The 15,132-nt window shown below is 42.2% G+C and overlaps 1 protein-coding gene across 1 annotated transcript; it reads left to right on the top strand.

Annotated features, from left to right (window-relative positions):
* The first annotated feature begins 302 nt into the window (after positions 1-302).
* Positions 303-2,629, top strand: LOC134985576 (uncharacterized). The gene is made up of 3 exons (XM_063950397.1): positions 303-538; positions 643-786; positions 891-2,629. Exons 1-3 carry the CDS (start codon positions 382-384, stop codon positions 2,096-2,098), a joined length of 1,509 nt encoding a protein of 502 aa, XP_063806467.1. The 5' UTR covers positions 303-381; the 3' UTR covers positions 2,099-2,629.
* Positions 2,630-15,132: the final 12,503 nt, after the last annotated feature.

Consider the following 15,132-nt stretch of genomic DNA (forward strand, 5'->3'; position numbering starts at 1 on the left):
AAATAATTATTATTTTCTCATTTTTATTTCCCACGATTTGACAGTAATCACAAATACAGAGAATCTCGATTTGTCTGTTGATAGTCCCTTTGGCTTAGACTTCAGCGCTATACCGGATTTTAATAATATTTTGGAATTGGCGCCAGATTGTGAGTAACATGATATCTTTATTTATTTTTCATTTTATTTTTTATTTTTCCACGGCTAAAGAATTAAAAATAAACCTTGTACAGTTGTGCTGATTTGTTGTCAACTGTACACACTTTATATTCTCAGTAATGAATCGCTTTTTCATGTTATTCTAATTTTATACCGTATGTAATATTTTTTATTTTTTTTATTTTTATTTTTCATTTTTCACCGGCTAAAGATGCCACAAAAATGGATGATGCGACGGCTGATGTTATTCTACGGGATATATTGAACAAACCTGATTATTGTCACAACACATCTATACAGAACAGCAATGTTGTTGATGAGCAACCGTTTTTCCCACACGCGACAGGGGGTCGTGCTAAAACATTCGAATATAAAGCAGGTGTGTAATCAAGCACTGTTATATGGTATATTGTTATGCGTTGATTTAAATGCTGATTTTCAGGCAGCGTTGTTTATATTTATTTTATAATATATGTATTACAGATGACGCTGTAGCAATGCGTTATGCGCCGACGATACCATCAGGATGTGATACAGTAGCGCAAATACCCCGTCTTAGTACAAGCGGGAAAATATCAAAACGCACAACCGCCGCTGAAACGGAAAGCCATCAATTCGCAGCAGCAGGTGTGTAATCAAACACTGTTATATGGTATATTGTTATGCGGTGATTTAAATACTGATTTACATGCAGAGTCGTTTATATTTATTTTATAATATATGTATTACAGATGATGCTGTAGCAAGACGCTATGCTCCTTTGATACCAACAGTCAGTGATACATGCGCGCAGATACACAGACCTAGTACAAGCGGGAAAATATCAAAACGCACAACCGCCGCTGAAGCGGAGAACCATCAATTCGTAACGCCGGCAATTGTACATAAGGACGTTGCTAGGTCATCAGTTATGGCTGTGCATAACGGCTGTATCGTCCCGAACAAACGAAAGCCAGCTCGACCAAGAACGAATGAGAGAAGTCATAATTCAACATTTACAGATCTGAAAAGAAAATTGTCATATTCCGAAAATGATAAGCCGCAACGGAGAAGGATCGCGTTACAAACTGTATCATGCGTAAGTAATGATGTTGCTGTAACATCAAAACACACAGCGTTTAACACTGCAGACCGGGATGTCGCTGGTAATACAAAGACTGTAAAGGTTAAGAGGGCATCGCGTCTCTCAAGAAGTAATGTTAAGCAATTGTCGCAATCCGCTGTAATCACAATTCCAGATACACAGGTTTGTTCTGAAACAGAAACAAGACACATAGCAGGCATTGGTTTGTTATCAAATATTGACTCAAGAAGTAATGTTAAGCAATTGTCGCAATCCGATGTCATCACTATTACCGATACACAGGATTGCTCTGAAACAGAAACAAGACACATAGCCGGTAATCCTGTGATATCAGATATTGATGACATAAATGGGCAAGAGCTTATTACAAACTGTGTAGAGTCAACGACACAAGATCCGCAGAATAGTTCTGATGAAGTATTATCAGCCGTTGCAGGAATACCTGGTGATACTACAACGGTTGATTGTGTAACATCAATGCCCAATATTTTTACAACGACAGCCCTGGTACACGCATCGGCTGATGCTTGTGTACCGGCGCGAGGGCTAGCGCCCGACATAGTTGATGAATGTCAAAATTCAGAACAATTAGGCCAAGACGCTGAAATACAATTTTACGCGCTGTTGGGTAAGATACGGGAAGATGTTGAGAACATGGGCGTAAAAGCCGGATACTTGTTAAAACACATTAAAGGTGTGTGCCACGGTAGTAAATGTAAACAAGACATTGTTAAAGAAGTTGTTGAGACGTATATGAATGTCATGTCAAAATACATAGATCGGTCGGTTAAGACCACTGAATTTATTAAAGCCAACATACATCATTTTGCAGAAATAAATGAAACTGATCCGTGACTAGGCATGCTAGGCAATGGTTTGAAACGTGTTTTAAATTTAAATGACTGTAAAAAAAAACCACGAATTAAACCTTGTTTAACATACAAGATCTCACAGTTATTCCGACGCGCAAAGGTGAAACAGGCTGTAACAACATTAATCAGATCGAGAAAGCGCAAGCGGCACAGGGAACATGCGGTAGGTGGCCAATTGAGAAAACGCAAGCGGCACAGGGAACATGTGGTAGGCGGTCAGCACAGTGCGAGGCGTGTAGATTTAGATCAATCCCCACCCCATGCATTACCGAATGACGAATCACAGGCTGACAATATTGAGCGCGATGCAAGCCCCATATATGATGATGCAGGCCGTGTTGAGTCACCCGGTAATGACGAAGGTCGGCAACATGTATACTTAGAGGCAATTAACAGTTATGAACGACAACGACCGAATTTCAGAGCCGTTGAGTACCACAATCACTATCGGTTTGTTAATTTGGACAGGGTTACATCATTTGTAGAGGGGGTTCGAGCCATTCATACGGCTATACAGGCCATGCTCGATGGTGTCCTTGCGGGCGTGGATCCGGCCGACCGCGTTCAGCTTAGATTGGAGGGGGGTGGGTTACACAATGCCATCTATTCGCATCGTAAGCCGCAAGAAACATTAGACGCTGCCAGTTTTTTGAATCAGATTACAAACACGCTTCAAAGTAACGCTGAATTCTTATTATCCACAGGCTTAAGATTTGTGATCAGTATTTTTAAAAACAGGGCAGGGTCTGGTTTGACTGGGCGTAGTTTACAGCGCCTGCCCCAAAGTTTAATAATAGATAAAAGAAAGAGATATCTCTATGACTTCAGACGCGTAGGTAATAACCTGTGTTTGGCCGCTAGCGTCTGTAAACTTCTGGATAAAGGTAACAATGCCAATGATCATGTAATACAGGAGAGAGCGATCCAACTACATAAAGCTTTGAATCTGCCGCTTGATAAAGCGGTCAGCTTTAGCGATGTTGCAATTTTTGAAAATTATTTAAAAGTATCCATCAATCTCCTCTATTACAGTCAAGGGTCTTGGAAATACTACAGTGCAGACAGTCGTTACAAAGACACGATCTTTGTGCTATATCACGATTGTCACTTTTATGGGATACTCGATATCAAAGCGTTTCTTGGTGCCCGATATTACTGCGTCCGTTGTCATAGCGCTTACCATCATAGAAATAATCACGATTGTCTTTTCTTTTGTAAGGCTTGTCACAGGCCGGCTTGTATTGACGACGGTGTGACGGCTTTAAGGTGTTCGGTGTGTAGGGTATTTTGTCGATCAAACGAGTGTTTAGAGCTACACAAAGCTTTAGCTCTTGATCACAAAATATCCTGTCTTGAACATGTATATTGTGACAAGTGTTGTCTCTACAGGCGAACAGATCATAACTGCAGAGGCCTAAAGTGCCCCATTTGTAAGGTGTTCGTTGATGGGTTTTCGAACCATTTGTGCTATATACAAACCATCAAGCCGGAAGAGCCCACAAAGAAATACATCTTTTATGATTTTGAGTGTATGCAGGAGACGGGTGTGCACATACCAAACTACTGTTACGCTTTAACATTAACGGGTGAGAAAGACTGGGAGTTTAAGGGTGTTGCGTGTATCGAAGACTTTGTAAAGACGTTCATGAAACCAAAATTTGAGCATTACACATTCATAGCCCATAATGCAGGTCGCTATGATGCATATTTTGTGCTGCGCCAGCTGATTAAGGAGAAATTAAAGATTGAATTATTATCTAGAGGCGGCAACATAATGTGCATCACGGTAAAAGATTTGAAGATAAGATTTATCGACTCTTTAAATTTTTTACCCATGCGGCTTAGCAAGTTACCAAAGGCGATGGGGTTTGACGGTACCAAAGGTTATTTCCCACATTTTTTTAACACAGCTGATAACCAAAATTACATAGGAACTATGCCGTCAATAGAGTATTTTGGTCCACAATACATGATGCCTGATGAATTATCTGAGTTTACAGCTTGGTATAAACAGTGCGTACACAAACCGTTTAACTTTCAAAAAGAGCTCGTGCGATATTGTAAAGACGATGTGAAAATATTACAAAAAGCTTGTGATGCTTTCAGATCTGCTGTTATAGCCATGACAGAACAGGAGTTTCTAATAACAAAGAAAAAAAAAAAGGTTGTGGTTAAACGTCACATCGAGGCTTTTCAATTAGTCACGTTGGCGAGCGTATGCATGGCCATGTACCGGTGTAAATTTTTACAGGAAAAGACACTGGCGCTTGTACCGGGTGATAACTATCACAAGACGCAGAAGCGTTACTCAACGCCCGCCATACAGTGGTTAATGTACATAGAACACAAAGAAGGGGTGAGTATAAGACACGCTTTACAAGGGGGTGAGAAGAAAGTTGGTAAATACAGCCTGGATGGTTATGCCGTGATTAACGGAACACCCACTGCATTTGAATTCCAAGGTTGTTTTTACCACGGCTGTGGTGCTTGTTACAACGCCGATGATAAAAACAAACTGACTAAAACGACCTACGGTCAATTACACCACAAGACGCAGGTAAAGTTGCACTACCTTAAACGTTGTGGATTTCAGATACGTGAAATCTGGGGTTGTGAATGGAAGTCTATGCTAGATTCTGATGCGGATCTACAGGCTTTTCTGAAGGGTAAAGATTTACCCGAACCCTTGGAGCCACGTGATGCTCTTTATGGCGGGCGCACAAACGCCATAAAGCTGTATCACAAAACAGGCTGTGATGAAAAAATACACTATTTTGATTTCACCAGCCTCTATCCGTATGTTAATAAAACCAAAACGTATCCTATACAGCACCCACGCATTATTTATAAGGACTTTGGTGATGTCACAAAGTATTTCGGTTTTGCCAGGGTTAAAGTTTACCCACCTCGTGGCCTATTCTTTCCGGTTCTGCCGGTTAAAATGGGCGGCAAGTTAATGTTTCCATTATGTCGCACATGCGCTGAGTCTGGACAGACTGAGCCGTGCGTTCATGATTCAGAAAAACGTGCGCTCATCGGTACATGGTGTACCGTGGAACTAAACTTGGCTGTAGAAATGGGTTACAAGGTATGTAAAATCTATGAGGTGTGGCATTTTGATGAGAGATCTGACAAATTGTTTTCAGGCTACATTAAAACGCACCTCAGGGATAAACAAGAGGCCTCTGGTTATCCCGAATGGTGTACAGACGCCGAGAAACGCCAAGAGTATATAGACGCCTATCAAAAAAATGAAGGCGTGTCTTTACGACCCGAACACATAGAAATCAACCCCGCTAAAAGACAAATTTCAAAATTGTTTTTAAATTCCTTATGGGGTAAATTTGGTCAACGTAGCAACATGCCCAATACGTGTCTAGTGACTGACCCCGACAAACTTTTTGAATACGCGTTCTTACCGTACTATGACGTGTCCGCTTTGGATTTTATTGACGATGATACAGTTATGGTAAATTGGAAGTATTCCAAAGATCATTACACCAGGGGTGCAATTTCAAATGTAACTATAGCCATCTTTACAACGGCTTATGCACGTGTTGAACTGTACAAACTACTGTATAGATTACAAGATAGATGTCTTTATCACGACACCGATTCTGTAATTTTTGTCAGTAGACCCGGTGACTGGAGCCCGCCATTGGGTGATTATTTAGGTGAGTTGACCAGCGAACTGCCCACAGGCACACATATAACAGAATTTGTCTCAGCCGGTCCCAAGTCATACGGCTATCGACTAAACAACGGAAAGACCTGTTTAAAAGTTAAAGGTATAACGCTCAATGTTGATAATGCGCAGCACGTTAACTTTGACAGCCTGAAAGAACTGGTCTTAGATTATCCTTTAAACCCCGAAGGCGATGACCAGAAAAAGGTTGTGATCCGTCAACCCGGTATAGTACGTGTGAAAAAGTGCTGGCAGATAGAGACGCGTACTTTGCAGAAGACGCAAAGGTGTGTTTATACTAAACGGTCTCTTACGGACAACTTCACAACACTGCCGTTCGGCTATTAAGATGGACACCAGATTTCAACACCCTTTCTCATGTATTTTAGCGGGGCCGTCCAATTCGGGTAAAAGTTATTTTGTCAAAACGCTGTTGCAACACGCTGCAACACATATGACTCATGTACCTGATAATGTTGTTTGGTTTTACACCTGTTGGCAACCTATATACGACCAACTTCTGCGTGATTACCCCGGTACGCGCTTTATAGAGGGGTTACCAGAGTCTTTTAGCGATGATCAACTTTTTCCCCCTGATAAGGTTAATTTAACAGTGATTGATGATTTGATGGACGCGGCAAGTAATAATTCTGAGGTTGAGAAGGCTTTCACAAAGTATGTACATCATCGTAATCTCAGTATCCTGTACCTTGTCCAAAACATATTTTGTCAAGGTAAAAAGAGCAGAACTATACATTTAAACACAAAATATATGGTCCTGTTCAAAAACCCCAGGGATAAAATGCAGGTGGGCATTCTGGCTAGACAAATGTACCCATCGAAACATCGTTTTTTTCTCGAATCCTATGAATCCGCGACGGCTGCCCCTTATGGGTATTTGCTGGTTGATTTAAGAAACAACGCTCTTGACGATTATCGTTTACGAAGCGGCTTATTCCCACCAGACAAGCCTGTCGCTTTTGTCATTAAGAAGCGTGGTTCTATAAAGCTATAACAGTACAACCTTTAGTCACTTGTTGCCATTCTAACAACGGTGAACATGTCGGGGCGGATAAGACGTAATTGGGTGCTTTTAAAAACGTTAATTAAAGCAACACCAATCCAAAGAAATGCTATTTTATCCAACGCTTCAAACGATTTAGTCACGGCCATTTGTGAGATAGCGCTCAACACGCTTAAAGGCAAAATACCGCTGTCTCAGCGGCAGCTGAACTACCTTAAAAAGAAGCGTGCGCTTATAAAATCACTTTGTAATAAGAAATGTGCCATTGGAAAAAAGAAGATTCTGGTTAAACAGTCGGGTGGTTTTATCGGCTCGCTGCTTGGTTTTGCTATACCGCTAATTACAGGACTATTGTCTAATCGCTGATGGAGTACGCTGAGAAAATGTATCTGGTGCCTCAGAATCAGATAGAACGTTTACATAATAAAACGAACAGCGACGACATACGTAAAACAGCAACGCACGGTCTAGATGTAGAGATCGTGAAAATACTACAGAATAATGATTTATCAGAATATGAAAAAGCAAAGCGATATACAATGTTGTTGCAGAGATACCTGGTGTTGAGTAAGCAGGCTGATAGTGAAATGTCAACTTTAGCTCTTTTATCACCCGTTGCAAAATCTGTTGATGAATCAAATAATACGACACAGCCTATTGCCCCCGATGCTGTTTATCATGAGCTTTTGAGCGGTGTTAATGACCGGTATAAGAAAAACTGTGAAATACTATTGAGTAAAATGACACGCTCTAAACACATCACAGACTGGAACAGTAAAGGGGAGTTTCTGTACAAAGGTGTCACTGTGCCTGGTTCCAACATGTTAGATTTAATAAGAAGCATCACGCAAAGTAACGGTGTGTCGATCCGTAATATACCGAATGGTTGGCCTGAATTTATGCGGGCTATGTCTGAATTGAATATTCCCTCAACCGTCATAGCCAATGCGGGGAATAGAATGTGTTTAGAACGATTAAAAGCTGAGATGCAGGATGACTCTGATGGCGCTGTGACATCGCCCATGTCGTTACAAACCCTTAACAAAGGGCGAATAAATGTTTTAAGTCCCCCAGGTTTAACAACACCGCACGGTTACTTACTGCCTAGGAAAAGATCCGTAAATCTATTTCAGGATTCACAGTGGCTGAAACTATAACATATAACTAATTTATATTATTTTTATACACTGTATTTTGTGTTGGTATTTTGCGCCACAATGTTTAACTTATGTCAATAATATTTTATGTAATGTTTTAAATGCATCTTTACCGTGTTATATATATATATATACATATATCAATAAAATATGCTTATGCTTTATAAAACAACGTTTTGTTCTTTGTTTCTATTGCTGTAAACGGAAGAAATTTCAAGCACACGATATAAAGTTTAATAAACAACGTTGTTTATTAGAAAAACATCATAGATATGATGCGTTGTACATAAAACGTATCAAACAGAATGTTGATTACAAGTTACACAAACAATACAACGTTGTGCGTAACACGCTTCACACACAGCGTTGTGCGTGAAGCGTTTTATGTACAACGTGTCATAGTTATGACACGTTGTACATAAAACGCTTCACGCACAGCGTTGGTTACAAGTTACACAATTCTGTATATATCTATATTCATAATGACTCAGACAATGGCTTCTTGGGAGTCGTCTTACAAAATTTGAAACAAAACAATCATTACGTTTTGTGTCATCACTAAAACGGGCCAGTACATCCACATATTTGTATTTTTTACACATGTAAAATATAAAGTATATGCAATATTGACCGCAAACGGTGCTGTTAAAATTTTGCAACTGCTTATTTTGGTGATAAACACTTTTTGAATTCAAGTTTAAAAAATTTATTATCGCTTTTGGGAATAGGGGGCTGTCAGGGGCTAACCCGTAAGAATCAAAAAAGTAACATTCACGCTGTTCGTTAAAATAAGCGGCCAGCCAGTGCTCACCCGGCTGCCCGCTGCTATGCGTATTGATTACAAACGCGCAGGGGTATTGCGACAGTTTACTGACCGGCAACATATCGCACGGATACGTTCCTTTAAAAATATGCCTTGTGCTTTGCACGGCGTACAGAATACAGTTTATCTGTAATGTGTTCATTTTTTCAGCAGCATAGTGTTAGTTTATTTCATTTATAGATAATCGTACAGCACATCGCGCCTTTGATTAATCTCGATGATGTTATCAAATAGAGCATATATTATCACATTGACTGTCCGGTCCAACGCTTCTGCAAAGCGGAATTCGGCACGTAGATTGCCTGTTCTTATCAGGGAAAGGTGTTCTCCACACTCCTGTTCTGGTGAAAGGTCAAAAGCAAATAGCGTGTAGCCCCTGATGTACTCTTCGCGGTCAATCAGTATACCATTGTCAGATTTCTGCTTATTTGTGATCTGTATGAGTGACATATACTCTCTTACAGCATTACCGCTTTCAAAGTCGGGTTGAAATGGCTTGGCGGGGTGCGGCGTTCCATCCAGATAAAGGGACGCAAAACTTACATTTTTGTGTTCAAAGCACAGGGGGTTCCTGTTATGTATTCCTGAAAATGATTCGTTATCCACGAAACCGGCTATAACTGTTTTCGGCACTTGTCCTAAAAATAAATTTTCTAGATTAAATACTCTACTGCCTGCTGGTACGCTGTAGATTTTCATCCCAACGCGGTCAATCGCGTATTTCGCGTTACCGTTTAACAGAGCCTGCGCGTGCCCAATCCGCACGGCCGGTGAGACCTGAACTCTTTTCACGAACAGGGATGCAGCTGTGATCTGTATTTTAAAGGCATCCGCCTCAGATGACATTAAGCAGAATGCGTCTTTGTTTCTGGTTAGTTTAATCTTCAGATCAACGGCGTTTAAAATTAGTTTATGTTGATGGAAAAGGTCGCAGTGAAGCGGGCCTAGCAGTTCAACAGTGCGACTCTGCGTTGTTGCGCCTGCTCGTTTTTTGAATCCCGTATTCGGGCCGTCCAGCGCCGTGTTGTTAAATTCACCATCCACATCTTTGTAAAATAGTCCTGTTGTGTGTTTTGTTGACAACGCGTCCGAGCTGTAATTTAATATAGTCTCAATGTACGCGCGGTATGCGTAAAGATTGTTGGATTGTGATATGAGCCTGTCGCCCAGAGTTACATCCACTTGGTTGAATAAGGTCGCTATTGGGTAATTAATAAGCGCGACCCGCGCACCTTGCGGTATCGGCGTGTTATCGGTTCGTACGATCTTGCATGTCACGTACAACAGCGTATTGTTCAGATCGTAGTAGTGTTCACCGCTGGCTGCTATATAAAATTCAAGCGGTGCTGTGTCGGATAACGCCGCTAAAGGTTGAACTTCGACGTATAGACTTTTTTCTATGCTAGTTTGTGTCGGGGGCACGTCAAAAAGATCCAGCTCTGTTTTTGCACATTCAACGGATTCGTGGTGTATGAAAGACATGTTTAAAAAATATCACCAACGGCACTCTTCGGCTTTCTCTTCTTCTTTGAGTTGCGTCGTCTCTGTTTTTTATTTAAAAAGGGTATGTCCCAAGGCGGAAGCGTTATCATACGCTTCCGTTTTCTTTTAGACACGCCTTTTCTTGTATATATTAGTCCTGAACCGTCTTGCTTTGCCTGGTTCGCCTCGTGTATCTTATTCACAACGGCCGTTGTGGCTTGCCCGATAACATCTTTCGCTATATTACGAACCGCTGTCTTCATATGCGGTTTAGCCAACTCTAAACCTCTCCGGAAAAGAGGAACAGCTTTTCTGAAAAGACTTCGAAAAATACCGCCTAAACCGCAGCCGTACATGTATGCGCTGCCGTGAAAACCTGGTAATCCATTACCGGCTTGAGTTTTATAATATTGCGCATAGAGTCCCGGATCGCCATAATTTTTTACAGCGACCATTCTGCTTAGTTAATAAAATTCAGTTTTGCGGCGCCTGAAGTGTAGCTTCACGATCGCTTTCCCAAACTTAAATGCCATGTTCTCGTTTTGGTCGTTCTTTATCTCTATGGCTATCGTGTCAAAATGTGTTTTGCACAATGGTACGTAATCGGGTTTCTCGTATCGTATTGTGACAACCTCATTGTTATAACCCTTCATTTCAACAGTGCGAAGTAGCGGTACATAACTATCCCCGACCCGTTGGTGTTCGATAATGTCTGTGTACACGTACATCGTATATTGGCCGCCTTTGATGTCGGCGCATGGTTTAGAAATATTAGTTTTAGGTTGTAAACCCAGTATCCATGTCAGCTTAGAACCGGCGTGGATTTGATACAACAGTTTACTGTCACATGTTACAACGCGTGCAAATGGATCATACGTTAGTCTTAATCCAACGTCCAGTTTCAGTTGTACAATTTCAGCGTTGATTACGTTCAGTAACGCTTCGATTGTCTCATAAAAACCGGGTTTAATGCACAAACTCGCGACTCTCGCCACCGGCTGTTCCGCCGTTCCATCCCATGATAATTGCAGTCTACAATCTTGTAAATCCAATGTATTCCACGTATGCGGGTATTGTATCTCAGTAAGTGCCACTTCCCATTCGCCATTTAAGTCTATCGGTTTAGCCAACTTTGTCGTATAGTTAGAAATCTTATTTTGCGGGAAGGTAACAGCCGATGCGTTGCTGGGTAAGGTTATGTAGAACGACTTGTCATCCATCGCTCGTCTTGTTAGATACTGATGATCTTTATATGTCTTTTATCACCGATGCTGCGACCCAACTGTTAAATTTTGCGGGGTAACCGCGCCACTTGACTAAAGCGTATTTACGGCCTCTGACCGTCTTATTTTTTAAAATCTTTTCCACTTTGTAAACTCTGTTATAGTTTTTTGGTATGCTTTGAAGCTCTTCGGGGTAAAAACTACCTGTTATAACTTCACCGTACAGATCTGCCAACTTATAAAGCGGTTTAATCCCTTTAGTGTTCACACTATGTACAACAAAAATCTCCTCAGAAAAGCTCTGTTCGTAACCTTTCTGAAATATGTCCTTATATTTAGAAATACGGACGTGGTCACCGATTCCTAAACAAACTGGGGCTTTCTTACTTCTAAAGTAATCACCGTAGGTCGTTTTGAAGACACTCAACGCGTTAGAGTCATTCACATCGTTTGGAGCGCACTTAATCGTTCTATGGTATGTGTTATTATAGCTGCGTATGAAGTCTTGTAAAACGTCTATATATCTGTAGGTATTCTTTGCCGTGAAATAGCGCCACATGCGTGTTTTTAAAGTCCTATTGAAGCGCTCTATAACAGCCGCTTTCACATCGTTATTGGTCGTGAAATGTTTTATACCGTATTTTTCTAACACCTTTTTTAGGCTTCTGTTTAGAAACTCTTTACCATTATCGGTTTGTAGCTTCATCGGCACATCACCGCGCTGGAATATTTTTTCAAAAGCATTAGCGACTGTTGCTGCATTCTTAGCGGCCAGACTTTCACCCCACACCCTCTTACTGAATATATCGATGATTGTTAATATGTATTTAACGCCATCGTTGTATTTTGACAAATCTATCAGCGAGACCAAATCGCATTGCCACTGTTGGTTTATACCCGATACACAAATCATGTTCCTTTTATAGTTTTTTCTTGCTGGCTTGTGCAGCGTGTAGGCGTCTTGTTCTTGTAACCACTTTCTTACGTCGGATCTTTTAAATTTATTTTTAACCGACCCATAATATTTATCAATACCGCTAAAACTACCTGGTTTTAACACTGTGTAATATGCATCTTTCATCCGCCTGATTTGACGCGCCGCGTTGCGTGACATACTGCGACGGGGTGTTGCGCGACACTCTGCGACTGGTGTTACGCGACAATTTTTAATACGGTTTAATATCGAACACTATAAATTTTATATTAATTTTATATTAAGCGATATAAAACACTATCATTTAATATTAAAAGGGGGCGGGTCCTAGGGCAAGGGGGCGTTAACAACTGTCAAGTTTGACAGAAAGGTTGACTTTATCTACTATGGACTTATCTGACCTTCATGACCTTGTGTCTCGGTACTCACGTACAGCGACCGACATGAGGCGCCGACTAGATGACCTTGATAACATGTCGTCGTAACAACTTGAGCGTTAAGGGCCTCCCAGAGGACCACCTCAAGGTATTGATGCTTTAACCAAGATATTTAATGAACTTCTGGATGCGGATCCGAACGCTGAAATTGTGTTTGATAGAACACATCGTGCATTGCATCCTGAAGGAGCGCCTGCAGAACGGCCGAGAGATGTCATTTGTTGTCTTCATTACTTCCAAGTGAAAGAAAATATTCTACAAAAATCCAGGCGGGTCTCGGATATTGACTTCAATGGACATCGAATACATATCTTCCAAGATCTCTCCTGGGTGACGTTGCAACAGAGACGCCTACTACGCCCTCTGACAGAGGCACTTCAGAAGAAAGACATTCGATTTTGCTGGGGTTTTCCCCTCAGCATACAAGTGATGCGAGATGGGACCCGATACATACTCAAGGACTATGAAGAGCTGCCCTCGTTTTATTCTGCACTGTGACTTCCGACACTAGCCTTACCTAACTGACTAGACCCTTTGCAGTTGCCCACACCTTCTCTACCTTGTAGAGAACACTGGACGAAAGTTAATAACTCTAGACGACGCAGACAGGCTGACACTGCCGGCTTTGACTCTGCCGTACCGTGACCTACAGTCCTATGTTGCCCTGGTATATCCTTTTTATCTCCATAAGCAGTAAATCTGTTACAATTTGTTTAGATTCAACTTGGTGCCATATCTTAGGCTTTGATTATTGTTCATATTGTGGAAACTCTGTTTCTGTTTTTCACTTCTCTTTTCTCTATTCTATTTCTCAAATATGTCTGTTGTGTCCTGTGACCGGACGGTCCCGTCCCCAATACACAAAATGGATGCTTAGGTCACACGGGACCTGACCACATAGGGAATTCCCGCTTACCGTCAGTAACCACTTGTTACTGATTCCACCCACTGCGCAGTGGGCGGGTTTATGCTGCCACTACCAAACTCCTAACCTGCCGTGGCGTTTGGAACCACTGTTCTGCTCTGTATGTGCCGACACGCTGCCTTACCACACCTGTGTGGTGTTGACGAATCCCCACTAGTCACTGACTAGGCCTCTACCGGTAGCTGGCGGAAGGCGGAACTTGGAGACACTGGTTCACCCTGAACAGCCGGTGAACGGGGCTATGTTTCGCATAGCCCTGTAGGTCACAAGATGACGCAATCTTCTTGAGGCAGATGATGTTTTAATGCCAACAAAAAGATCTGAAAAGAACTCAGCAATACAGCAAGATGTTACAGCAGAAACAAAATGGTACAATACACTTTTCATGGGGCAACTGCCCTCCTTTTATCCTACTCCAATACATAACACCACAGCGAGTAAGTCCGCCCTGTGGTTTACAACCAATCAATGTTTACCCCTGGGCTGTGCATGCCTTGGTCACATGCACAGCTAACCTTGTCCTCTATGGACAGTGGGGAGTGGTCACTCTCCTTTGACCGTCCCATCCTGGAGGATCAGGATACGCCCTGGTGCCGTTCAGTCTAGGCTGGGGAAAGTTTTCCCACCTAAACTGACTTCCAGAAACCTGCCCGGGAGCTAGCCCACTGTCTGCAGCCTGGATTCGGGCTCCAGAGCTGGACAGCCTAGATCCCCGGTCAGGGTTTCCTGGCCACTACAGGTGATCTCCATGGAGTACCAGAAAACCACTCAGCTTGTTTCAAAGCTGAGCTTCTCCTATCTCTTCCAATGCCCCTTTCAAGTGTGAGGCTGGAAGGGAAAGGATTCAGTTTTTGGGGAAAAGGTCTGGGAGAATCCATCAGCCTGCACAGCCATGGATTCCCCCCTCCTAGGACACACAACCAAGTAAGTGCAATTTACCTTTAAATACATCACATTTACACACATGTGTTTCCCTTTACATATACACTGAGCATGTGCCCTGCACAGGCTCCACACTCCCAGGCACTGCAGTGCCTCACATCACAATATATATATATTATTACATTAAAAAACATTGTTTTGTTTTTATTCTGCCCAGCGCTCAGCTCCCCTAGCCCTGCAGCCTGGCTGCTAGGTCTCTCTCAGTGCTGGTGGGATGGGGCTGGCTCTCTCTGTCCCCCTAGTGTGGCACTCAGTGGCCTCGCCGCACAGTGCGGCGCACCCCCCTGATCTAGAGCCCGGCGGCTCAGGACGCTTGTCCTGGCCGCCGTGGCTCTGTGCCCTTTGCAGCGCTGAGGTGTCGGGATTGTAGCTCCCAGATCCCAGC

Source organism: Pseudophryne corroboree (genome assembly GCF_028390025.1).
Source record: "Pseudophryne corroboree isolate aPseCor3 chromosome 5 unlocalized genomic scaffold, aPseCor3.hap2 SUPER_5_unloc_1, whole genome shotgun sequence".
In the NCBI taxonomy this organism is placed as follows: Eukaryota; Metazoa; Chordata; class Amphibia; order Anura; family Myobatrachidae; genus Pseudophryne; species Pseudophryne corroboree.